At 41.2% G+C, this 27,827-nt stretch overlaps 1 protein-coding gene across 1 annotated transcript in view; it reads left to right on the forward strand.

Moving 5' to 3' along the window:
* Positions 1-27,827, forward strand: part of LOC125461585 (sodium- and chloride-dependent neutral and basic amino acid transporter B(0+)-like) — a 176,036-nt gene that overhangs the window by 91,864 nt on the left and 56,345 nt on the right. The window contains exon 2 of the mRNA XM_059652647.1: positions 27,129-27,282. Coding sequence (XP_059508630.1) covers positions 27,129-27,282 — 154 coding nt within the window. The remainder of the gene's footprint in view (positions 1-27,128; positions 27,283-27,827) is intronic.

The following is a 27,827-nucleotide window of genomic DNA, read 5'->3' on the forward strand; positions in this document are numbered from 1 at the left end:
AGGTATAGATTGGTAAAGGGTAGAATCTTCAGCAACATATAATATTAGAAGGAAATGATTGGCTTTACATCGTGTATGCGCGTAGACAGTCTGAAATAAAACAGAGGTTAGCAATGTATAGTTGACACTTAACATTGTACTGCTGGTGTCAATAGAAAATTAATAGTAGAACATTCTGGTGAGGCCAGCCTCAGGGAAGTGGCCCTGACGTGGTCTATAATTGGCATCTTAAAAGCCTCAATTGTGTGACAGCAGGCAAGACAAGTAAAGTCTTGGCAAACCCATGGAAAATTGCAGATAGATCAGGCGTAGGTGAAGGAGTGGTTGGAAGACCATCCTGCAAATTTTACACACTCCCTTACTGTAAACCTGCTAGTGGTGGCCATTGTATCTCCTCTTAGTCTCCTTCCAAAAGCATGATGTACTTCCCATTACTAGGCTAATAAATGTAATGATGAATGTCTGACCCCAAAGAAATGTGGAAGTCAAAGTCAATGCGTACAATGATGTTAGAGATCAATAGATTTTTGTTAAAAAGAGACTTAAGAGTAAGTGGGGAAAGATGTTGATCTTGATGAAAGATAGAGGAGCTTTGAAGGGGTGAAAGACCTAATCCTGTTTCTATTTCAATCTCAAGTAGTAATTGGTAGTTACTGTATAATATATTCTAATATTGTACAATGCATATTATTGATATTTTTCTAAGATTGTTGATTGTTAAGACCCCATTAACAAAATGTACTTTCTGTTAAACAGATCCCTATTTTTAAATCACTTAAAGTAAATATAAATATTGTAGCACAATTTAATTTAACAAATTACTATTTACGCACTGTTGGAAGTACTAAATGCATCAAACAATTATTGTAAATATAACAGTCATAGCTAAGAATTCTATTTTGACATTAAACATGCATCATAATGTGATGCAACATACTGTTGTTTGTGTCTCATCAGCAGACCCATAAGATCACTAGACTTAGTATTTTACAGTTTGTCAGTAATACAGTGAACTACTGTAGACAACAACTTCTTTTAATTGTAAGAATTAATCTCCATAAATGGCATTGAAAAGTTATGTTATTTAAAGCCAGAAACATAATATGTCTATCTGCACTATATTAAAATTAATTAAAGGAATTTTGGTCCAAATATATTTACCACAGATAGATGCTATTCACCATTAAAAATGCAACAAATATTTTGTCTACGTTTTTTATAGATTTAAAAAAGTAGTTTTTCATTATCTAGCCTTATACATAAGGAATTCCCTGTAAATAGGACACAACAAGTGAAAATCTAACCATCGCCTCTTGATACTCTACAGCAGCACCTTTGCTGAATCTTACCACTGTCAACAAACTGGGGATTACAATTAAACAGAAAAATTGAACCAGTCATATAAATACGTATAAATACCTGCTACTAAAGCAAAGACTGGAAATTCTGTTTGAGTAATTCATTTTCTGCCTTTACGAAGAAAGTCTATGTCTATAAGGTATAAGTCAGGAGTGTGATGGAATACTCTCAATTTGCCTGGATGACTGCAGCACTAACAATACTCAAGATGCTTAACACCTTCGATGAACAAGTTGCCAACCCGATTGGCACCCATCTGCCTGGCAACTCACTAAGGTTCCTTTAACAGCACATTTCAAATCCATGCACTCTACTGCCTCAGAGCATAATGATACGAGTGGGATATGAAGCCCATTGAGCCAGCCTCACCATTACAGATGGCAGCGGTGGTGTAGGCTCTTGAGCCGGGATCTTATCCATTCCATCGGCGTTCCTTTTTTTCCCTCAGGGTATTTTTTTAGTTTATAGTCTTTCTTAAATACCTTTAGGAGGCTGTGGAGGCAGCAGTGGCCACAGACCGTGGCAGCGGCTGGGGCCCAGCACTAGCTTGGATGGTGGCAGTGGCGAGGTGGCGATCACCAGGCGGTGGAGAAGGATGGTGTCAGCAATAGTTGGCTACGTGGGATGGTGGCTGCGGCACTTCCTTACGTATAAAGCTAAATTATAAGGGGCCATAGCCTTGCAAGTGGTGGCAAAGCCTGGGGGAGAAAAGCCCTCTTTGGGGAAAGCCCTGCGTAGAACATCTGCAGGCCCATGGCTCATGAAAGGACTATTAAGTTTGACATTTTAATTTTATTTATTTTTCTAATTTTATGCTAAGAAGACTGTAGTGCAGAACTTTTTAAACTTATTTCTTAATTTTCCTATGTCTGTATCTGAGATTTTGTACCCAGGTGCATGGCACCGAGTGTGGTAATGTTGCACACTTTTCACTGTACTCTTGTATCCTGTACTTGGGCACACATAACAATAAAACCTAAATCTAAATCTAGAGCATGACTAATCATCTCCTCAATGCCATTTTTCCAAATGAGCACTATCTCCCTTAATTCCATTCATGTCATTACTCTCCATAAATTCACATTGAAGGATAAGGACATAGAAGCATGGAAACACCACCACCAGCAAGTTCTCCTCCAAGTCACTCACCATCCTGACTTGAAAGTATATTGCCTTTGCTTCACTGTCAAAGATCATTTTTAACCTATCACATTTATCATGGGGAAATGTGCAATTAGTTTACAGTAGTTATAAATATTATCTAATTCCTGCCGTAATCAGGGAATGTATAACCTATCCGCAGAATGGTTACGGTCATAGAATGGAATCACAGAGTGACACAGTGCAGAATAAAGTTGCTCAAGCCTTCATTGCTATGACAGCTCATTCCCCATAACACTACAAATGTTTTCCCTTCAATATTTATCCAATTCTCTTTGGAATATTATGACTAAATCTGCTCATAATCCAGGTTGCATAAATGTTTTGCTTCAAGAAAGTGTTTTCTCATTTCATCTTTGCATTTTTTGTTCTATTTCTGATGAATGAGTGATGTGCTTGCCATATATCTTGTACTAGAAACCGAATTTGGCTCATACAGCTTAATTCTTAATTCCATCGCGTTTGGGTCCTGCTGTAATCGGATGTTTAATGTGCTTTCTTATTCTTAAAAACTGATAACAGGTCAAAAACATATTCCTGTCAAGTTGATGATGTAATGGGTTAACTTAATTAGCAGAGCATCAAAATAAGAGCTAATTAGGAGTCATTTTAAGTGCAGATGGGAATTTTATATTAAATACTGAACTTCAGTCAGGTAAGGGTTTCAGAGATAGCAGGAACTGCAGATTTCTGAAGAAGGGTCTAGGCCCGAAGCGTCAGCCTTCCTGCTCCTCTGGTGCTGCTTGGCCTGCTGCGTTGATGCAGCTCTACACCTTGTTATCTTCAGTCACGTAACTTTATTTGTGGGAGAAAACACAGTGCTGAATATTTTCTGTCCTGGTCTCACCCATTGAACGTTTAATTTTATTATGAGTTATCAGTTTGTGTGACCAATTAAGTGTTTAATTTGTACTAATGTAGGGGTTTAATGTAGGGAAGTGGTTACCAATTCATATTTCAAATGAAAACAGGGGTGCTAATTTCATGATGATTCATCGCTAAATTGATTTTGACATGAAATTTTGAACTGAAAATTCTCTAAGACTGATTAGGCAGAGCTCAGCAATCTGTTCTTGACAATATGATTCTCAGTAAATGGTTTGCACTTAGTTTTAGCCCAATTACCTTTAAAAGAAATGTCACCAGATTCTGCAGAAGGGGAAAATCTAGGGCTCTTCTTAAAAAACTACTGAATTTCCTTGTGAATTCAGGACCTTCCCACATATTTTGTATTAATCATGGTAATGTTGTGGTTAGGTTATTAATTGCACAAGACTTTAGTCGCCAAAGCCATGAGACGTGTGTTACCACAGGATATACACTGCAGGAAAAAAATGGAAATGTTCTCATCTGTCTGTCAGGTTACAAATACATAGTGGGGAGGATTTGTTTTCTTTATTCTTTCACGGAATGTGGGCTTCTTTAGCATGGTCCATATTTTTTGCCCATCCGTAATTTTCCTGGAACTCAAGTGGCTTGCTTAGCCATTTCTGTCAACAACTAAGAATCAGCCATATTGCTATTGTTCTGGAATTACATATATGCCAAACCAGGGGAGTCGGCAGATTTCCTTTACAAAAGATATTTGTAAACTAGATAGCTTTTTTACAACAATCAATTATAGTTGCCAACATCCACTGAGACTAGTATATAAGTTATATATTCAGTTTATTAACTGAGTACAAGTTTCAAATGTTATGACTTGAATCCACACAGCTGCTTGGAACTCTTCACCAGGAGAGGATATGAATTTATTTTTGAGGCCTGAAGAAGCATAGCTAATCCTTCTGGACCTAATAATAAAAAAATTCAGACTTATTGTAAGCACTTTTGTAATCAGAACATCTGCAGCCTGGCTTCTCCCTAGTGGGTAAACCATAATGCTTTCCTCATTCAGGCGCCAGTTAAAACTGTATCCAGATACTTTAGACATAAGACGGATATCTGTACATTTCCAGGACCTGCTCTAGTCAAGTGTACACATTCAGCGCCAAAATCCAGCAGGTTAGAAATAGTCAGAATCAAAGGGAGGTTCCAATTCTTTAACTGTTCACCTAGAATACATCCATTGGGCAGGCAGGGTTATAATCAAACTCTTGTTGTTGAAAACGTCCTATCTGTGAAACGTCCAGCAAAATTGATCAGATTGAGCAGGTTTACCTATTCTTGAATGTAAATAAATTTGTTGGGTTCAACAATTAGAAGGAAGACTGCTAGGGAGGAACACAGTTGCTATAGGATAATTCTTGGTTCACTGTGCCACATATGTGGTGTTCATGGGGTTGAATACAATGAGACACAGGAACAGAAAAATCTATCAGAATATACATTAAGCATAGCATTGATTCCATCACATAACCACTTTCTAACTGCAAACCATTTGTGCTTACAAAGTTAACAGGATAGGTTTCCAGCCACAGAAGCCAAAATAGTCTCAGGATTTGTTTAAGATAGCAGTTCAACAAATCTCTGTTGATCTAGAAACACAGGGCTGGATTTTGTTATAGAAACACGGGTCTCCTTTGCTGAGAGGTAAACAATCGAGAAACCCCTGCTACTTCCAAAAGCCCAGATGGAATTGAGTACCAATCAAGCGTTTCATTGACTATGCTCAGGCCTTCCACCTGATTAAAGACCCTGAAGGGTAGAAATTCCACCACCACAAGCTGCTGACAATCAGATGCCAGCTATTCTCCATTGCAGACAGTGTCATTGGGAGCCATGGTTGCTGTTAGTATTGTGCAGAGGCCAAGCCCCAATTTTGACACTGGATGCGAAATGAGTATTGGCTGGATGGGGATCGGCACGTGTGTAAAGAATGGTAAGCCTCATCCCTTCACAATGCCTGGTCTTGTCATAGAGTACAAAGTATCTGTCAACAGGAATCCACCAGGCGATTTACCAAGAATGATGAATTTTAACAATGAAAAAAGAAAATTGGATGACCTGGTGATGCTGTTTGGAACAGATGTGATATTTAATTTATCTTGATGAAATTATAATCAAATTAAGAATTGGATAGAAAGGACCTATCATCTGTAGAACTGTCAATTACCAAAAGGGCTTACAATTAAAGCAATTGGCAGCCAGCTTAAAGGGAAATTAAAAAGGAATTCAATATCAGAAAAGGCAGTGGATGGAAAAAGACTCTTCACATTTAAGGAATACTTAAATATGTACTTAGCTTATCATAACATACAGGACCACAAGCCACTTACATGCTGGAAAGGTGAATTAGGCTGGATAACTACATTTCAGCTAACAACACATATAAAGGGACAAATGCCTCCTTTGGTGCTATACATTGTCTAAGGGCTGAATTTCATGGAATCCAGGACAGCAGGTATTGTGATCATGGGAGCTCAGATAATCAGGGGATTATCAACATAAGACTCCTGAAGTAGGGAAAAAGCATCCCTGATTAAGTTGGAAGGATCTAATGTGAGATTTTGGTCTGTCAGTGACAAGAAGTCAAATAGGCAAAAGCAGGATACAATAAGAGGGCTAAGCAATCCCACATCCAATGAATCAGATCTAACCTACAGAGTCTTGCAAATTATAGTTGTTAATGGTAGTAGGCAATTCAAAACCATTAGGAGGAAAAGCTCCACAATGTCCCTATCTACAAGAAAGGTGGAGTCCAGCACACCAGTGCAAACGTCAAGGATGTAAAATATACATCCATCTTCAGCCAGAGGTGTTAAGATGAATCATTTCTACCTTCTCCTTAAGTCTGCATTATCACAGACACCAGTCTTCAATTTCATTCATGCCAAATGATACTAAGGAATGGCTGTATTGTTTTCCACTGGATATGACAAAGGCTTTAGGTCCTGATAACATACACTCAATAGTACTGAATTTCTTTTTCTCCCAATCTAGCTGCGCTCCCAGCTCAGCTGTTCCAGTCAAAACACAGTCAACTGCATGACAATAGGAAAATGCTGCCTAGGTATGTTCTTTCCACAGAAACTAGAACAAATCTAACTTGATCAATCATTGCTGTATCAGTCTACACTTGTTCATCAGCACTGTTACGGAAGGGGTCATGACAATGCTATCAAATGGCATTCTCAAACAAATAACATATTCATTGCTAGATAATACAATGTGAGGCTGGATGAACACAGCAGGACAAGCAGCATCTCAGGAGCACAAAAGCTGACGTTTCGGGCCTAGACCCTTCATCAGAGAGGGGGATGGGGAGAGGGAACTGGAATAAATAGGGAGAGAGGGGGAGGCGGACAGAAGATGGAGAGTAAAGAAGATAGGTGGAGAGAGTGTAGGTGGGGAGGTAGGGAGGGGATAGGTCAGTCCAGGGAAGACGGACAGGTCAAGGAGGTGGGATGAGGTTAGTAGGTAGCTGGGGGTGCGGCTTGGGGTGGGAGGAAGGGATGGGTGAGAGGAAGAACCGGTTAGGGAGGCAGAGACACGTTGGACTGGTTTTGGGATGCAGTGGGTGGGGGGGAAGAGCTGGGCTGGTTGTGTGGTGCAGTGGGGGGAGGGGACGAACTGGGCTGGTTTAGGGATGCAGTAGGGGAAGGGGAGATTTTGAAACTGGTGAAGTCCACATTGATACCATATGGCTGCAGGGTTCCCAGGCGGAATATGAGTTGCTGTTCCTGCAACCTTCGGGTTGCAGGAACAGCAACTCATATTCCGCCTGGGAACCCTGCAGCCATATGGTATCAATGTGGACTTCACCAGTTTCAAAATCTCCCCTTCCCCTACTGCATCCCAAAACCAGCCCAGTTCGGCCCCTCCCCCCACTGCACCACACAACCAGCCCAGCTCTTCCCCCCCACCCACTGCATCCCAAAACCAGTCCAACCTGTCTCTGCCTCCCTAACCGGTTCTTCCTCTCACCCATCCCTTCCTCCCACCCCAAGCCGCACCCCCAGCTACCTACTAACCTCATCCCACCTCCTTGACCTGTCCGTCTTCCCTGGACTGACCTATCCCCTCCCTACCTCCCCACCTACACTCTCTCCACCTATCTTCTTTACTCTCCATCTTCTGTCCGCCTCCCCCTCTCTCCCTATTTATTCCCGTTCCCTCTCCCCATCCCCCTCTCTGATGAAGGGTCTAGGCCCGAAACGTCAGCTTTTGTGCTCCTGAGATGCTGCTTGTCCTGCTGTGTTCATCCAGCCTCACATTGTATTATCTTGGAATTCTCCAGCATCTGCAGTTCCCATTATCTCTGAACATATTCATTGCTGCTTGATTCAGATTCTGCCAAGGCCAATCATTTCCCTATTACAGACTTGGCCCAAATATGAACAAAACAGCTAAACTCTAGAGTTGAGGTGAGAGTGACTGCTTGAGTTACTGAGTAACGCATCAAGAAGCCCCAGTAAAACTAGAGTCAATGGGAATTGGAGGAAACCTTTCTGCTTTTTGGAGTTATACCCAGTGCGAAAAAGCATAGTTCTGGATATTCTAGTTCAAATAACCAAGGTCAGGAACATTGCTGCAAACTTTCCTCTGCTTTAGTGTCTAGGCTCAACCAGCTTCATCTACTTCATCAATGACCTTCCCTTCATCATGAGTTCAGCAATGGAATGTTTGCTGATGATTGCATAATGTTCAGCACTATTTATGACTCATTCTAAAGTAGTCAGTGTCCATACGCAATTACATCTGGACAACATCACACTTGGGCTGATCAGTGGTAAGTAATGCTTGTGCCACACAAGTACCAGGCAGAACCATTTCCAACAAGCCAGAATCTAACCATTGCCCCCTGACATTCACTGGCGATATCATCACCAAGTCCCCAACTTTCACATCCTGAAGTTACATGGACTAGAAATTGAATTTGATAAGCTGCTTAAATTTAGTGGCTACAAGAGTAGGCCAGAGGTTGGGAATTCTATGGTGAGTAACTTATTTGTTGCCTTCTGAAAGTCTATCCACCTTCTGACACAATTCAGGTGAAGCAATGCTGTACCCTTTCCCGACGAGCGCTGCTCCAAAACGCATAAAAAAAAAGCTCAAAGCTGTGCAGGACTCAGCAGCTTCTTGATGGGCACCTAAACCACAACTTTCAACATTCATTTCCTTCACCATCCACTGCAGTGGCTGCAATGTACCAGCTTGTTGACTTGCTCACCAAGCTGGCTGTTTTGGTTCAGACATTTTGTCACCATGCTATGTGACATCATTAGTGAAGCCTCCAATGAAGCGATGCTGATCTATTCCTCTTGGAATATATACTGTCCAGTCTGTTAAGGTGAGTACTGTCATTTCTGGTTTTGATCTGGAGACAGTAGGACCTGCCAATGCTGGAGAATCTGAGATAACAAGGTGGATGAGCACAACAGGCCAAGCAGCATCGGAGGGGCAGAAAGATTGATGTTTCTGGCTGAGACCCTTCTTCAAAAAAATCACTGAAGAAGGGTCTAGGCCTGAAATGTCAGCCTTCCTGCTCCTCTGATGCTGCTTGACCTACTGTGTTCATCCAGCTCTATACCTTGTTATCTCTGGTTTTGATCTGTATGGGTTTATATAAAGTGTCCAATTCTATATGTTTGTTGATTGCATTACGGGTGGAGAACCTTGCCTCTAGGAATTCCCGTGTGTATCTATTTTTGGCTTGGACTACTATGGTTACCTTGTACCAGTTAAACTGATGGCCTTCATTGTCTGAATGTACAGATATGAAGGAGAGTTCATTGTGCCATTTTGCTGCTAGCTGATGTTAATCTATTCTGATGGCTAGTCTCTTCCTGCCTGTCTGATGTAATGTTTGTGGCATTCGGTGCATGGTATTTTGTAAACCACATTCGTTCTGCATTTTATGGGAATGGGATCTTTAATCCTTTGTCGTAGAGTGGCTGCGGGCTTGTGGGCCAACAAGATTCCTAGTGGTCTTAGGAGTCTTGATGTCAGTTCCGATATGTCCCTGATGTAGGGCAGTGTGGCCAGAGTGATAGGTCGTACTGTTCTCTTGTTGTTCTCTGTTTTGTAGATGACTGTGGATGAAGTCGTGGGCATATCTGTTTCAAGTGAGGATCTTGTACAAGTGTTCTTCTTCTTCCTGGTGTAATTCTGAAGTGTTGCAATATGTCCAGGCCCATTTAAATAGTGTCCTAATGCAGCTTTGTTTGTGAATGTTGGGGTGGATGCTGTGGAAGTTCAGAATTTGAGCTGTATGGGTTGCTTTTCTGTATACTGAGATCTGGAACACCCCGTTTGTCAATCATTTGCCCTTAACATCCAGAAACAGAAGTTAATTGTTGGTTTCTTCTTCCCTTGTGAATTTAATCATGGTGAACACACTGTTGATGAGCTGATGGGTCTCTTCTAATTTTTTGCATTTAATAATGACAAAATTTTTAAATAATAAAAAGGTGTCATCTATGTACCAGATCCACAGTTTAGGTTGAATGTGGGGGTGGGTGATGGGTTCTAGTCTTTGTATGACTGCTTCTGCAACGAGTCCTGAGATGGGTGACCTCACTGGTGTATCGTAGATCTGTTTGCATTTCTATTGGTATATCACAAGGGATATACAAAACCAGAAATGACAGTACTCACCAGAACAGACTGGACAGTATAAATTCCAAGTGGAGTAGAATGACATTGCTTCATCGGAGGACCCACTGACAATGTTACCTTGCATGGTGACACGACGTCTGAACAAAAACTAGCCAGCTCGGCGAGCAAGTCAACAACCTCATCTACAACCCGAGCTACAGATCTTTGCCAAAACTTAAAAGCCCCATGTACCAACTACAAAGTGTTCTTGTCTAAGCCACACAGTATCCTCTATTGGAATTATATCACCATTCATTAATTGTTGCGGGTGAAACTTCTTGAACTTCTTTCATAAACCTTCTGGGTGACTGCAGCTGCTCAAGAAGGCAGTTTAGCTCCATTTTCTCCAAGGCGATTAGCAATGGCCATAAATGTTTGCCTGGCGAGTGACATTCACATCAGATAAACGAAAAGAAACTGATTACTTCTTCGCCTAACAAATTTCAAGAAATATTATGCTGACCTTTATAGCACGTTCAACACTAATAAACTTATGTACATTATGTATTCCAGATATTTGTTTACTTATCTACCTCCATTCAAGGCTCACTGTAGCACTACTGTAGAGCTAAGATCTGATCGACGGTTGTGCAGTCACTTAGCCTTATCAAGAGCAGACGGATTCTGCTCATTGGCAGGCAAACAGTCCTATAGATAATGAAATGTGAGGCTGGACGAACACAGCAGGCCCAGCAGCATCTCAGGAGCACAAAAGCTGACGTTTCGGGCCTTGACCCTTCATCAGAGAGGGGGATGGGGTGAGGGTTCTGGAATAAATAGGGAGAGAGGGGGAGACGGACCCAAGATGGAGAGAAAAGAAGATAGGTGGAGAAGAGAGTATAGGTGGGGAGGTAGGGAGGGGATATGTCAGTCCAGGGAAGACGGACAGGTCAAGGAGGTGGGATGAGGTTAGTAGGTAGATGGGGGTGCGGCTTGGGGTGGGAGGAAGGGATGGGTGAGAGGAAGAACAGGTTAGTGAGGCAGAGACAGGTTGGGCTGGTTTTGGGATGCAGTGGGTGGAGGGGAAGAGCTGGGCTGGTTGTGTGGTGCAGTGGGGGGAGGGGACGAACTGGGCTGGTTTTGGGATGCGGTGGGGGAAGGGGAGATTTTGAAGCTGGTGAGGTCCACATTGATACCATTGGGCTGCAGGGTCCTATAGTCCTATAGCTTCACTAGCTATTGCTGGTGCTGCTCCTGGCATGCCCTCCACTGTCCTTATTGAACCAGGATTGATGTTTTGGCTTGATAGTAAAGATCAAGCTTTTTTTATTCATTCATGCACTGTGGTGTATTTCAAGAGACCAGAATTTGCTACACATTCCCTAATTCCCCTGGAGCTACCTTCTTGAATTGTTGCAGTTCTTTGAGTTTAGGGATATTCACAATGCTGTTAGGAATGAGGGATCTGCCAGGTCATAAAGTTATTCATTATCATTGAATGCAGTTCTGCTGTTGCTGATTGCTAACAGGGTGTCAAATATAGCCCATCTCAAGTTTCTACAACTGTTTGAAATCTGTACCATTTAGCAATTCAGTCACATCACACAACAAACCAAACTGTATCCTTAATATGAAGGCAGGATTTTGCCTCCGTAAGGGCTGTGTGATGGCACTGCTTCAAATACTGCTACTATCAGTCCTTGGTCAAAGTGTTGTCCAATGTTGACACGTGCTTATTGTACTGCTTGGTCAAATGAAGTGGTGGGTGGGGAGTGGAAGGCGGAAAGGTGGTAATCAGCAGGGAGTTTCCTTGCCCATGGCTGATATTGGGCCATGAGATTTCATGGGGTCTGAAATCAATATTCAGGAGAATCAGTGCAACTCCTTCTTAATTGGGACTAACAACATAGGCAAAGATGGGGTAGAGGACCTGTTCAGGGATTATCCAGCACGAGCAAGGAAATTGAAGGACAGGTCTTCAGAGGTCATAATCTCCGGATTACTGCCGGAGCCACGTGCCAATTGGCATAGGGATAAGAAAGTTAGGGAAATAAACACGTGGCTAAGGGATTGGTGTGGGAAAGAGGGATTCCATTTCGTGGGGCATTGGCATCAGTTTTGGAACCGGGGATATCTGTACCGTTGGGACGGTCTCCACCTGAACTGACCTGGAACCAGTGTTATAACTAAAAAGATAAATAGGGTGGTCAGTAGGACTTTAAAATTCTGAGTCGGGGGAAGAGAAAGCGAAAGCAACAGCGACCGGGAGTATGGAGTTAAATGGAAAGATAAGCACCAGGATAACATGTGTGTAGGTGGGTTTAAGCTCGAGGCAGACTAGGAATGCAGCAACAAGGAAGGATAACTTAGGACATCATATGATTTCCAATATCTCTAATAATGGTAAGGAAGTTAGTATTAAGGCACTTTGCATAAATGCTCGTAGTGTTCGTAACAAAGTAGATGAATTCACGGAACAAATCATCTCGAATGATTATGATGTGGTAAGCATCACAGAGATGTGGTTGCAGGGGGTTCAGGACTGGCAGTTAAACATCCAAGGATTTACAACATATCAAAAAGACAGGGAGGTGGGCAGAGGGGGCAGGGTTGCCTTGTTAGTTAAGAATGAAATTAGATCTATGGCACTGAATGACATAGGGTCAGATGATGTGGAGTCAGTTCAGGTGGAGTTGAGGAACCATAAAGGCAAAAAAAAACATAATGGGAGTAATGTACAGACCTCCTAACAGTGGTCAGGACCAGGGACGCAAGATGCACCAGGAAATAGATAGGGCAAGTCACAAAGGCAAGGTCACGATGATCATGGGGGACTTCAATTTGCAGGTGGACTGGGTAAATAATGTTGCCGGTGGATCCAAAGAAAGGGAATTCATGGAATGCTTACAGGATGGCTTTTTTGGAACAGCTGGTGATGGAGCCCACAAGGGAGCAGGCTATTCTGGACTTAGTGCTATGTAATGAGCCTGACTTTATAAAAGATCTTAAAGCAAGGGAACACTTAGGAGGCAGCGATCATAATATGGTAGAGTTCAGTCTGCAGTTTGAAAGAGAGAAGGCAAAATCAGATGTAATGATGTTACAGTTAAATAAAGGTAATTACAGGGGCATGAGAGAGGAACTGACAAAAGTCGACTGGAAGCAGAGCCTAGTGAGGAAGACAGTAGAGCAACAATGGCAGGAGTTTCTGGGTGTAATTGAGGACACAGTACAGAGGTTCATCCCAAAGAAAAGAAAGATTGTCCGGGGGAGGAGGGGTTTGACAGCCATGGCTGACAAAGGAAGTCGGGAAATTTATCAAAGAAAAAGAGACAGCCTATAAAGTGGCCAAGAGCACTGGGAAATCAGAAGATTGGGAAGGCTACAAAAACAAACAAAGGATAAAGAAGAGAGAAATAAGGAAGGAGAGGATCAAATAGGTAGGCTAGCTAGTAATATTAGAAATGATAGTAAAAACTTCTTTCAATACGTCAGAAACCAACGGGAGGTAAAAGTAAATATTGGGCCGCTCCAAACTGATGCTGGAAGGCTAGTAATGGGAGATAAGGAAATAGCTGAAGAACTTAATAAGCACTTTGCATCAGTCTTCACAGTGGAAGACATGAGTAGTATGCCAACAATTAAGGAAAGTCAGGGGCAGAGTTGAGTATGGTAGGCATTACAAAAGAGAAAGTGCTAGAAAAGCTAAAAGGCCTAAAAATTGATAAATCTCCTGGCCCTGATGGGCTACATACTAGAGTTCTGAGGGAGGTGGCTGAGGAAATAGCGGAGGTGTTGGTTGTGATCTTTCAAAAGTCACTGGAGTCAGGGAAAGTCCCAGATGATTGGAAATCGCTGTTGTAACCCCCTTGTCTAAGAAAGGATCAAGGCAAAAGATGGAAAATTATGGGCCGATTAGCCTAACCTCGGTTGTTGGTAAAATTCTAGATTCCATCGTTAAGGATGAGATTTCTAAATTCTTGGAAGTGCAGGGTCGGATTAGAACAAGTCAGCATGGATTTAGTAAGGGGAGGTCGTGCCTGACAAATCTGTTAGAATTCTTGAAGAGGTAACAAGTAGGTTAGGCCAGGGAAACCCAAGTGCATGTTATCTATCTAGACTTCCAAAAGGCCCTTGATAAGGTGCCTTATGGGAGGCTGCTGAGTAAGGTGAGAGCCCATGGTGTTCGAGGTGAGTTACTGGCATGGATTGAGGATTGGCTGTCTGAAAGAAGGCAGAGAGCTGGGATAAAAGGCTCTTTTTTGGCATAGCAACTGGTGACAAGTGGTGTCCCACAGGTTTCAGTGTTGGGGCCGCAGCTGTTCACCTTATATATTAATGATCTGGATGAAGGGACTGCGGGCATTCTGGCGAAGTTTGCCAATGATATGAAGTTAAGTGGACTGGCGGGCAGTACTGGGGAGGTGGGGAGGCTGCAGAAAGATTTAGACAGCTGAGGAGAGTGGTCCAGGAAATGGCTGATGAAATTCACTGTGTGCAAATGCGAGGTCTTGTACTTTGGAAAAAAGAATACAGGCATGGACTATTTTCTAAACAGTGAGAAAATTCATAAAGCTGAAGTACAAAGGGATCTGGGAATGCTAGTCCAGGATTCTGTAAAGGTTAACTTGCAAGTTGAGTCCGTGATTAAGAAAGTGAATGTAATGTTGTCATTTATCTCAAGAGGATTGGAATATAAAGGCAGCAATGTGCTTCCTAGAATTTAAAAAGCTCTAGTTAGGCCCCATTTAGAATACTGTGTCCAATTTTGGGTCCCACGCCTCAGGAAGGCCATACTCGCACTGGAGCGTGTCCAATGGAGATTCACATGGATGATCCCTGGAATGGTAGGCCTATCATACGATGAATGGCTGAGGAACCTGGGATTGTATTCATTACAGTTTAGAAGGTTGAGGGGAGATCTAATAGAAACTTACGAGGTAATGCATGGCTTAGAAAGGGTGGACGCTGGGAAGTTGTTTCCATTAGGCGGGGAGACTAGGTCCCATGGGCACAGCCATAGAATTAGAGGGGGTCAATTTAGAAAGGAAATGAGGAGACATTTCTTCAGCCAGAGAGTGGTCGGCCTGTGGAATTCATTGCCACAGAGTGCAGTGGACGATAAATGTCTTCAAGGCAGAGATTGATAAATTCTTGATCTCGCAAGGAATAAAGGGCTATGGGGAGAGTGCGGGTAAGTGAAGTTGAAATGCCCATCAGCCATGATTAAATGGCAGAGTGGACTCAATGGGCTGAATGGCCTCACTTCCACTCCTATGTCTTATGGTCTTATGGTCTTAATTACATACCTCCTCTGGTGGGTCTGTCCTGCTAGTGTAACAGGGTATACTCAGGGATGAATTGTAGTGTATTGTCTACGAGCTATAATTCCATGAGTATAATTAGGTTAGACTTTTCCTTGACAGGTCTAAGGGATTGCTCCTTCAAATCTGTCACAAGACCCAGATGTCTTAAAAGAAGAGTTTGCAAGCTCAACAGGACTGCATTTGTCATTGTCATTTCTGGTGTTTAGGTCAGTTGCAAGTGACACTTTGTTAACAGTTCATCATAGTTTGATACAATTGAGTGGCTTGTTAGGCAATTTTGGCAGACATTTAAGAATGATCCACATTGGAGTGAGACATGAAGATCTGACCAGGTGGGGAGAGCCACATTCCTTCCTTAATAGATATCAGTGAATCAAGTAGGTTTTCACAACCATCAATAATGGCTACATGGTTGTAACAGGCTTTTCACCCCATGCAGGACAGAACTAGGTAGAAAGTTCAATATAATGTGATGATCCATGCTCAGAATGGACAACAGATTAGCCATCCATTAACCCTTCATTTCCTTGCCTGGAAAACTAATTGTGACTTATTTCAATGCTGCGATGTACACAACATCATATCAACAAGACAATTTTTCTATCGACTAACTTGAACCCAGTTGGCTACTTTTGTGGTGGCAAGGACATGGGTTCAGAAATTAGGGTTCTGAATGGGACATCTAGGTTTCAAACAATATGGTTCAGCCTGAGACACTGGTTAGGAATAGGTCAGTGCAGATGCTAATCCCCTTGCCATTTCAGGTGTCTCCTTCTCAGCTTATCAACACTTCTTCTCCTTCAAAGATGCAGAAGATCACCTGCACAATCACCTCCCTCTTTCTAGAGCTGCAATCCTCACGCTGAAATAATGTTTTGCACATGTCACAACCAATTTGGAAACCCTTGCTGGTGTGCACTGAAAGGCATGTTTGGTTTGTCCAGGCACCTCAACCGTATGTTCGCCACATTGATGGTTTGCTCAATAACACTTCGAGTGCTAATATGGCTTTGATTGTAGCTTGGGCATAAGCAGTAGGGCTCCTCATAATTATCATCAGTCATGTCCTTTAAGCAGCCATCTGCTGGGTCAGCACAGGCATGTGAACATTTGTCAAGGACATTATTGGTGAGAGATGAAAGCATGGCACCAGTCCCTTTGCACAGATGTGCAAGATGATCTCTCAGTGATTGCACACTAGTTGAACATTGGTAGAATGGAATTTCTTTAACTGTATGATGATTTTAATTGCCACGTGAAAGCAGTCTGTAATTAATGAGGAATTAGAACATCTAAGCACCTTCTCCTTCTGACCATCCTCATCACTAGCCAAGTACATACATGCCATCAATTATTTGGAATTTGAACTTTTGGTCAGCAGATTGTGAGCTTGTACAATTAATTTCTTCAGATCACAGCAAGGAACTGGAGGCATTGAACTAAGTGCTGTCATGACTCTGACCCCAAAGACAATACATGTCCACCTGATCCACTTTGTAGGTCTTCTTCCAGATTGTTGCAAATGTTTTCAATTACCTAACTGCAAAGTCTATGTTCCCTGAGGCATTCTTCAAAAGCAAGTCACTTGCCTATATATCCATTTTTGGGTATATTAGTTGCTATGAGCGTGAGCCCTGTGTTCATGTCATCTCACCTGTGGACTTTCTTCTTAATTAATTCATTTGTGGAATTTGGGTGTTGCTTGCTAGCCAGAATTTATTGCCGGTTCCTGGTTGCCTTTGAGAAGGTGGTGGTAAGCTACCTTCTTGAACTGCTGTAGTCCATCTGCTGTGGGTCGACCCACAATGCCATAAGGGAGGGAATTCCAGGATTTTGACGCAATGACAGTGAAGGAATGGTGATGTTTCCAAAGTCAGGATGATGAGTGACTTGGAGGAGAACTTGAAGGTGGTGGTGTTCCCGTGTATGTACTGCCCTTGTTTTTCAATACAGAAGTGGTCATGTGTTTGGAAGGTATTGTCTGAGGATCTTTGGTGAATTCTGCAGTGCTTCTTGAGCACCCACAGATGAGCGAGGGGAAAGTTGCTTTTTCCTCATGAAAATGTCAGAATTAGAGGTGCATTACTGGCTGTCAGGTTGCTCTGTTACCTACAATGAAGTGCAGGTTACAAAACTCTGAGGTGACAGAAATAACCTGCCAAATACTGGGAACAGTCTCATCCCAGTAACCACAGTATTTTGGCTTTTTTTTTCCAGAAAGTCCTTCAAACAGAATCTTTTCACTGAAGGAAGGAAGCAGTTGTCATATTTCAGTAACTAAAGGCTTTCTGGCTTGTCAAATGCTTAGCGCTATCAATTCCTGCCGTCATTTCACCTTGCTCAATCAAGCAAGCTCCGGGAAGTCCAGGAACACATGCTCGGCATTAAAGACAGAATGTAGGGTTGTAACTATGGTTAATAGCCATTTAGAACAGATAAATGTTAACTCTTCAGTGCCATGGGGATTTCCAACATGCTGACAAATACTCTGAGCCTTAATGTGAATGTCAGCATATTGCTTCTGGCTTCCTGGCAGACGAGCATGACAGCATATCAATTCACTGCCCACACAAAAACCAACCATTCTGGTAGATTCTATTATTAAAGGCAGGAAAGATTTCACATCTGAGAGGACAGCAACACTGACATTAATTTTCATAGCTGCTTTTCATCCCCTCGGTGGAGGTGAAGCAATGGAATAATGCAAATGGCACTTCAGCATTTGCCATTGGCTCTGCTAACGTTTCAAATGCTATCAGATGGGAACATTGAAACGGATGACCCAGGTATGGTACCTGCTGGGAACTGATAAATATATACACAATCGTATCATTCAATGAAAATCATAGTTATGAATTTCATTAAGTCATGCAAAGTGGAATTCAAATGCTAGTTAAACTTTTACATTTTTTATGTATAGAATTATGATTCAATTTTGAAATATCAATGAGAAGAGCATTCTATTCATTAGTACTTTGAATAAACAACTTAAGGCTGCCCCAAAACCATTTTTATTTAACTTTTTTTTGGAAAAGGGCCCTTTCCCCATGTTCATCTCTTCATTGTCTTCCCCCAAAACAGCTCGAATTTTGTGTCACATGAATTGTGGAGTTCTGTAATGGATCTACCGGATTTCTATCTTCCTGCAGTTAATGAGCTGCAGCACCAATATGAGCAACTCACTGATGGAATTCAAATGAGGCCTGAGTTTTGCCCAATGAAAGCTGTCATTTCAAAACTGACTGCCTGATGACCGAGTATTTTTTTGTCAGGAAAACAAGTTGCAGCTTCGTTTCATTATACCATTCAAATCGGAATCATCAGGAGAGTACATAATGAAATTATTCACTGAACCATCGAGAAATCTGACAATTTCTTATTTCTATTTATGGGGATAATTTAATGTAAGAAGCCCAGCAGGAAACTGATGAGATTAGATTTACCATTAATGTAGATGTCATCTGATCTCATTTGAAATATAAATGAGGTAAAAGTTTAAGAGAGGCTAAAAGGATTCAAAGTGTATAAATTACGGGGGCAAATATTTTATTTTTTGATTGTTGAGACATGGTAGGGAAGAGATTTCTGAACAATCATTCTGAGGGAGTCAATATACAGGATGACCAGAAGCAGCTTAGCATGATGCCCATATTCAAAAATGGTCACAAGATATCCAAGGCAACTCCAGATTGATTCTGTGGATTTGAATGTAATAATTCTTAAGAAATAAACTTATCAAGTACTGCGATATTAATAACTTGATAAATTATAGTCAATATAGGCAAACTTAAAAATGAAAACAAAGTACTGCTGAACCTGAAACAAACACAGAGAATAAGGTTGTTGCCTGCCTCACTGAGCTGGCTTGTTTTCATTCCGATGTTTTGTCACCATTATGAGTGAGGCCTCCAATGAAGCGATGTTGTTTCACTCCACTTGGAATTTATATCCTCTGGTCCGTTATGGTGGGTAATGTCATTTCGGGTTTTGTTCTGTAAGCGTTTGTATATGGGGTCTGATTCTATACGTTTGCTGTTTGCATTGTGGGTTGAGAACCTTGCCTCTAGGAATTCACGTGTGTGCCTATGTTTGACTTGGGTTAACATGGTTATGTTGTCCCAGTGAAGTTGATGGTCCTGGGTCTGCCATGAGTTAGGTAAAAAGAATAAACAATGAACAGATCAGATTTAAGCAGATTTTGCAGTCCTGCCACATTCAGCTGTGAACGGTGATGGACAATTAATTGACTCACTGGGGGAGGACGAGGCTGCAGAAAGATCCCTATATTCAATAATGGAAGTGCCCAGCACATCAGTGCAAAAGCTAACATGGGAGCATTCATAACAATCTTTACGATCCATCTCAGCGTCCTCTAATGGTCCCCAGTATTATAAATGCTAGTCTTCAGCCAGTTCCTTTCACTCCACATGACATCAGAAAATGCCTGGAGGCATTGGATACTACAAGGGCTCTGGGCCCTGGCAACATTCAAGCAAGACTACTGAAGATTTGTGCTCCGGATCTTTCCACACCCATTACCAAGCTGCTCTGGTACAGCAATAACATAGACATCTAACTAATAATGTCGAAAATTGCCCATAAATACCCTGTACACAAAAACAGGACAAATCCAAACGGACAAATTACTTGATCACTCCATTCTTGATCACCAGAAAAGTGATGGAAGGTGTTATCAAACAGCACTTGCTTAACAATATCCTGCTCACTGATGAACAGTTTGGGTTCACCTTTTGACTTCATTACAGCCTTGGTTCAACATGGACAAAACAGCTGAATTCCAGAGGTTAGGTAAGAGTGATTGCCCATGAATTCAAGATCATATTTGATCTAATGTGACATCAAGGAGCCCTAGCAAAACCAAATTCTTTGCAAGTCAGGGGAAAAGCTCTGCTGGTTGGAGTTATACCTGACACATGGGAAGGTGGCTGTGATTGTTGGAAGTCAGTCATCTCTGCAGGAGTTCTTCAGGGTAGTGTCCTCATCTCAACCATCTTCAGCTGCTTCATCAATAATCTTCCCTCCATCATAATTTCATAAATGGAGATGTTGGCCATTGATGGCACAATGTTCAGCACCATTCACAACTCCTCAGATACTGAAGCAGTCCATGATCAAGTAAAGCTTTAATTGCCTGTCTGAGTGACCTCTTTATATGGTAGTAGGAAAAATCTACTTTTTTTTCTAAAAGGCAATCTGTAAATGGGTGGTTTTTGTTTTAAACTGGTTGCTCTATTGCTACTATATGATTAAAAGTTTTGCACAATGTATCTACTGGGTGAAATGTTTGTGGATTGCCATGATGGACATGAGGATGCTTGGGAGTTTGGTGGGAGGGGTAAGTTAGCATGAGTTGGCATTGTGTTGGATTGAATAATGGGTGCACAAAACGGGCTTTAGATCAATTTACTTTTCAAAGCTTCCCATATCCAAATAGTGGTTCACGATTTGCCTGAGAGGTTGTGAACTACAGTTATCCAGAACTTTGCCCAACTCTATGGGAATTATCAGAGACTATTAGACTAAAATTCGACCATAACCGGTGAGGCCGGTTGCAGGATTCCTTTCCCTATAGGATGGATTAGAGCACAGCTTTATCTCAACAGAGGGCAACCAAAAATACTCTCTTTTTCGGCACAAGTTGGCAATGTGCCTTGACTGGTTTATAAGCGTTCGCTGTAATTTCTCCCTTACCTCTTTGAAATTTCTTTGGGAGGGCCTGCAACAAATTTCGGATTTCTCTGCTTTCCTCTGATCTCAGAGGACAGTAACCTGCAGTCCACACGGGGTTGGGCAGGATCGGAGCCAGTTCGACGCGCAAAGAGGGAGCCGATCAGAGCAGTGGATGGGAAAACACGTGAATAAATACAAGAACAAAAAAATATAAGCAGGTGAGCACCATAGGTATTAAAAAGGGGAAAAGACGTTGTTCCTCCACTTGACTGGAAAGCGAATCAGTTTGTGTGCAGTGAATTTAACCTGTCTATTGGAGTATAACAAATTGTATGTGACTTTATAGAACAATGACTTCCGTTAAATAAGAAGAAAACAAAAGTTTTTTGATATTTATCTTTAAATTCAGGACATAATTGAAAATGGACAACCTCAGATGACGGTTTAAGTAATCTAAAAATGCTGCTGACGTAGCAGTTAAACGGCTATTTGACCGAACGAGCTATGACAACAGACGAAGCTGTTGTGCTCTTATCACACACTTCCATTGCCCCTCTCAGATTTATGCTTTACGTTGGAGTTTTCTAAATTTGAAAGTTGGACTGTACCCAAAGCTTGGGAAACTGAAGGTTTAACTCCTTGCTTTCCCCTCTCCAAATCTCTGCTTGTTTAAGAAAAGCCTCCTGAAGCATCCCATCAGAAGATCGACCTTTGGCATTGGAAACCTCTCCCTGAAATATCGAGACAATGTTCAAGAAGGTATTCCCCATTATTTCACGTCGTATACGCTTAACACATCCAGAAAACGTGAGTATTTTTATTTAATTTCAAAACCAATCTTAAGAGCTCAAGAAATCGTGTGTACTCATAAATACGACCCGGTGAGCTGATGCTGAAGTAAGTCTTCCGAATAATTGCAGATCAGAATTCAAAGATACGACGATCGATCTGAAACGGTTGTTGTACTTCATTCATGAACAGATGCTGCCTGAGTGTTTTCAGCACTTTTTTTGGTTTTGCATGTAGTTTGTGGATTTAGCGGGATGTGGCTAGTTTCGATTCTTAGTGCCCGAGATAGGACGGTATCTTTATTTTTCATGTATGCCTGCGATGTTCTCGGGGGTTTTGCAACGTGGCGCATTTGTACTGAATGAGGTTATTTTTTGTTGGGTGTATTGAAGTCAGACGATTGATGCAAGTGGAAATTTGTCACAGTGAAAGAAGATTTTTTTATCCTTATTTTTGTTTTTCTTTTGTCTCCAGCAAACTTTAACGTCCCGAGTAATTAGAAACGTAAGCTTTTTTTTAAGTAAGTTTTTTTTCTGTGTTATATGAACGCAGTGAAAGTGGGCTCCCAATGTTCAACTTTTTGTCAGTCAAATAAAAGCAAAGTACTGCCGGTACCGGAGAAACTCACAGGTCCGGCAACGTCTGTGGAGGAAGAAACTTGGTTAATGTTTTGAAAGCGAGAGGCACTGTGGATGCTGTAAATCCGGAACAAAAACAAAGTTGCTGGAAAAGCTCAGCAGGTCTGGCAGCATCTGTGGAGGATAAAACAGAGTTAACGTTTCGGGTCTGTTTTCGCCTCCACAGATGCTGCCAGACTTGCTGAGCTTTTCCAGCAACTTTGTTGTTAATGTTTTGAATTCTGTTAACTCTGTTTCTATCTCCACAGATGCTTTCAGAACCCTAAGGTTCTCCAGCATTTTCTGTGTTTCTTTAATTTCAGTTTTCTGAGACATTCCTGTACTAAAATTATATTTTAAAGGAAAGCTACTGACCTCAAAGTAACTGCTGCGATCACCCAGTAAGCTCAAGCAACTCACACTGAAAATGTGATCTTATGTGAATAAATGAGATTGGTCCCATTGGATGTACGTAGGAACCAGAATAGATTATTCAGCCATTGAGATTGCTCTACCATTCAATATGATAATGTGCGATGTTTCCTGTAAGCTGTGGCCATGTCATTGCTTAGAAGGTCTGTGCAAGCCAATCAGCATGCAGATGCATTGACTTGCATTTCTGAAAGTAGCTGCTGCACAAAGACCTTTGGGGTCCGCACCACAACAGGGGAAAAATAGATCATGGCTGATCATCTACTTCAGTGCACTTTTCCCCACTCTTCATGTCTTAGAATCCCTTGAGGCCATGAAGCCCATCAAGTCTGCACTGACATTCTGAAGACCCAACCCCCACCCTATCCCATACTTACAATGGTTAACCCAACTAACCTGCACATGCCTGGACACTGTGGGGCAACTTCCCATACCAGTTGACCTAACCTGCACATCTTTGGGCTGTTGGAAGAAACTGGAGCACCCAGCAGAAACTCACGCAGACAAGGGGAGAAAGTTCAAAGTCCATGTAGGTAGTCATAGAGTCATACAGCACAGAAACAGATGCTTTTGTCCAACTTGTCCATGCCATCCAAACACCTGAATCTGACCTAGTCCCATTTGCCAGTTTTTGGCCCAAATCCCTCTGAACCCTTCTTACTCATATATCTGTCCAGCTGCCTTTTAAATGTTGTAATTGTACCACCTCTACCACTTCCTCTGGCAGCTCGTTCCATACATGCACCATCTTCTGTAGGAAAAAATTGCCCTTCAGATCCCTTTTAAATCTTTCCCAGTGCAACTTAAACATATGTTTTCTAGCTTTGGATTAAGTTAACCATAGGAAAAAGACCTTGGCTATTCATCCTATCGATGCCTGTCACGATTTTATAAACCTCTATAAGGTCATCCCTTAGCCTCTGAAGCTCCAGGGAAATACAGCCCCAACCTATACAGCCTCTCCCTATAACGCAAACTATTCAGTCCCTGCAACATCCTTGTAAGTCTTTCCTGCACCCTCTCAAAGTTAACAACATCCTTCCTATAGAAGGATGACCAGAATTGCACACAGTATTCTAAAAGTGGCCTCACCAATGTCCTGTACAGCCTCAGCATGACTTCCAAATATTCAATGCCCTGATCAATGAAGCAAGCAAGCCAAGTGCTGTCGGGTCGAGGTTGCACTGAAGTGGTAGTATGCTTTAGAATCTGATAGAGAGCACCCATGTCAAAGAGATCCTTAAAGTGCTCCTTCCAACAAACAGTTTCTTTATCCTCTAATGGCCATTGTCACCAAAAAGCTTGGCACAAACTCGGATTAAACTTGCAATCTTCATAGTTTGTTCATCAACTTGGCAAACCAACTAGTCACTGGGAGAGTCACTCAAGTAGTCAGATTTAACAGATGCCACTTGACTACAGGCAGGAAACATATTACTTTGGGAATTATTGCAGTCATTATCCTTCCAAAACTTTTACCCTCATGTATCAACTGTAAAAACATCTATACAGACAGTTCCCAGATTGATAATCAGGTAGAATTGAGCCATTATCTCAATGGCACTTTGGGTATTGATAAAGTGTTACATCATGCACCTGATATCACAATAAAAGTCCTACTCCCAATATACAGTAAACTAGCTGATCTTAGCCAATGTGGCACTTGGTAGGTGGTACAGTTGGCTGCAGCATACTGGTTTGAAAGAAGCAAATCAAATTTGTTCATTTCAATCTGGACTGCTGTAGGCCATAATATGCACCCAAACCCAGAAAATGACCTACCAACAGAAATCGTTTGGCAGCAAAAGAGAAAGAAAGCAGCATAGACTGATATCAGCAAGTATATTGTATGTCTTCTCACCATCTCTCTTAAACTCATAAGCTACCCAATGAAAAGCAACTTGGAACAACAACTCTTCACTGGACTCCAGGATATCTGCAGCTTTGTCGTAATGAAGGATGTAAGATGACAGCTAAAACTTGAGCCCAGATTTTTCCATTCTTATAACCCAAATGACTTTTAAGATCTGTACTGCATTATTTGCATTATCCGGTCTTGGAAACTGAGCTGTAATCTTTTGACTTGTATCTTTTTTAAGACTCACTTCTCATTTCTAATCTGTGTGTATGTGTGTGGTGTTATTATTTCTTCTTACTTCAGTAACAAAGAAATTCACTCTTTGTTAACATAAGAGAGCCTGTTTAAATTACCTACTTTTTAACAATAAATTCCTCACTTCTAAAAGGAAGGCATTACAAGGGAGTGGATTCTTTATAAATTAACCTTATTCTGACCAAATGAGGGTGCAGGCCAATAGAAAAGGAAATGCAATTCATTCTCCCATATCTGGGAACTTGAAAATTTGGAGTATCCCATCAGAACTGTAATAGCTTGGGAACCTTTCCCCAGTATCTGGTCATAACACTACCCGTATTGGCATCATTAACAAATCTAGATTTCATCTCAACACATTCATAAACAAAGATAGTGCAGAGCAATCAAGCCAACTCAGATCCGTGTAGAACTACACTTATGTCTGCATAACATGAATATTTGCTTCCTTTCTGAGCTGAGAAATCTTTGCCAAATAAAATTAAAGAATCTTTGCTGAAGTATAGAGTTGCAACCAGGAAGTGTCTTTTAAAGTGGTTAATTCAATGGCAAATAATGTTTAGAAAACTCAATAAAAAGGAAGAAAAATTAGAATATAGACAATAGACATATGTTTCAACTTCTTGTTCTAAGTATATCTAAGGTCTTTGGTTGTTTATCAACCCTTTAAGGGTCTCATTTAAAGGAATAAAATGTCCTGCAGCAACAATTGGAAAAATCTTTGGATCTTAGGCTTAATTGGTCACATGGTGGGCTTTCCAGCAAAATCGCTTCTGGGGAGCAGTGATATCCTGTCCAGCCAATCAGAGGCCAGCAGACAGTGTGAACCACAGTTGCCAATGATCCAGCAACCAAAGTCCAGGAGCATTGAGCACAGGAGATAATTTTGCAAGAGGGATTGTGGGTTAGGTCTTGTCAGGAGATCGGAGTCAGAGCAAGGGCAAGGGGTGATTTTCAGTGCCCCCTCCTGCTGCTCACCTGCCTACTCATGACCTCGTCATCCTCAGATTGATGCTGTCATGAAACTGACAGGCATACTGCTCTTTACTGGCTGAGAATAGCCTGCTGGGAATAGAATTAATTGTGTTGGTGGCATGAAGACGTCCTTAAGTGTTTATTTTAAGGGTCATTTAGTGATAGTGCCTAGAATCTAATTCCTGTGGTGACACAAAGCAGTGGGGAAGCCAACCCTCCTGATTATCTTTCCCTCCTGACTCTTTTTGGCAGGAAAAATTCTGTTGCTACAAAATGTTCTCAGAATGTATTTCATTCTTATTTCGGAAATTTCCTGAGCCACTAAAATAAAAGAATGAACATCGCTGACATCAAATTCATTTTCAGGCCAAGAGAAATTGCTTGTTAGTAATGGAAACTAAACACATCAATAAAACTTACACCGGAATTGACAGATCAAATTTTTTGTTACAAGTTTATTAGATATCTGTCACGCAAATACTACAGCCTCATGCCTCCTTATTTCAAGATGATTCTACAATAGCGAAACTTCTGAAAGACAACAGTGACTTCTTGATTTCATGTTTACCTGTGCATATGGAATTGCTAGAATTAGTTTTTCAATGTACTTTCTGACAATGGTGAATGCAGATAGGCTGATTTATTTTTACTGGAAAAAAATGGACCATTATCTTTGCTATCTGCTTAATACCTCAATTATATTCTACTCTTCTGCTCCTTCATAATCTTTGAGTCATTTAGAAGTCTTTAGCCATTATGATTTCTGACATAACTGCAAGAACTCAGTGTTAGCACTGCACATATTTTCAGTCCTTTTTTTTGTATTGCTTTAACTTTCCCAGTAGCAGCTTAGGCTCGCCTCAGTTGAACATTACAGTTAAGTGCAGGTATTCAATATGATCTTGCTCCCTTTGGAGTACATAGAATTGATCCTAGGGCTTATAGATTGTGGAATTTCATTAAGCGGGTACATGAAGGCAATAAGAAAGCAGAATACTTCAACTATTGCAAACATTAAATAAAAACAGAAAATGCAGGCAGCACACTGCAATTCTTTCAGCATCTGTAGAGTCAGACACGGATTTAACGATTCCCTTTATGACGTTTTTCATTACAATGATAATAATTGTTCTGAGCTATTTTATAGAAAAGCCTGATCAATTTTCTTTTTCACACTTCTTTCAGAGTTCCAGTGAGTCACCTAAACTTCAACGATTTGAAAGCGCATTGCGAGATGTCTGGGCTTCTCAAACCGACTACTTGTTGTCAATGATAGGTTACGCTGTAGGACTTGGGAACATCTGGCGATTCCCTTATCTAACTTACAAAAATGGAGGAGGTGCTGTAATAAAACTCATGTAGAAAAGGGTCATAGATAATTATGTTCAAATTAAATGTGCTGGAAAATTGATTTATAAAGTATTAAGCTATCATAAAACACAATCATAATCTTGCTTCAGCTCCATCACTTGCCTCCTTTCTTTCTGATCCTGTCCAAACATTAATGAGTCCTTTTGACTCATGTATATTCATGCTAAGAACTTCAAAAATAGCTTTAAATTCTTGAATGCCTCAATGTGTAGAATCTGAGCAGAATGTAGACAAGGTAAAATCAATAGGATTGCTGTTAATTTTGTCACTAGTATTAAACAGTGTTGTATTTTTAACATTCACCTGTATTGTGCAGATTACCTGGGGTTTTAATATGTACTGCTAACTGAAATAATAATGACTTTTATTATGAAAGAAAGTGTTACTATAAACTTTGTACTGACATACTTGAAGCTCATTGAACTTGCTTTTAGTTTTGAAATTATGTTTAATGCCATTTCTGAGGTGTTTTTTATTTTTCAATACACCCACATACTTAATTTTGTGTAGATT

Source organism: Stegostoma tigrinum, chromosome 19, assembly GCF_030684315.1.
Source record: "Stegostoma tigrinum isolate sSteTig4 chromosome 19, sSteTig4.hap1, whole genome shotgun sequence".
NCBI classification, from domain to species: domain Eukaryota; kingdom Metazoa; phylum Chordata; class Chondrichthyes; order Orectolobiformes; family Stegostomatidae; genus Stegostoma; species Stegostoma tigrinum.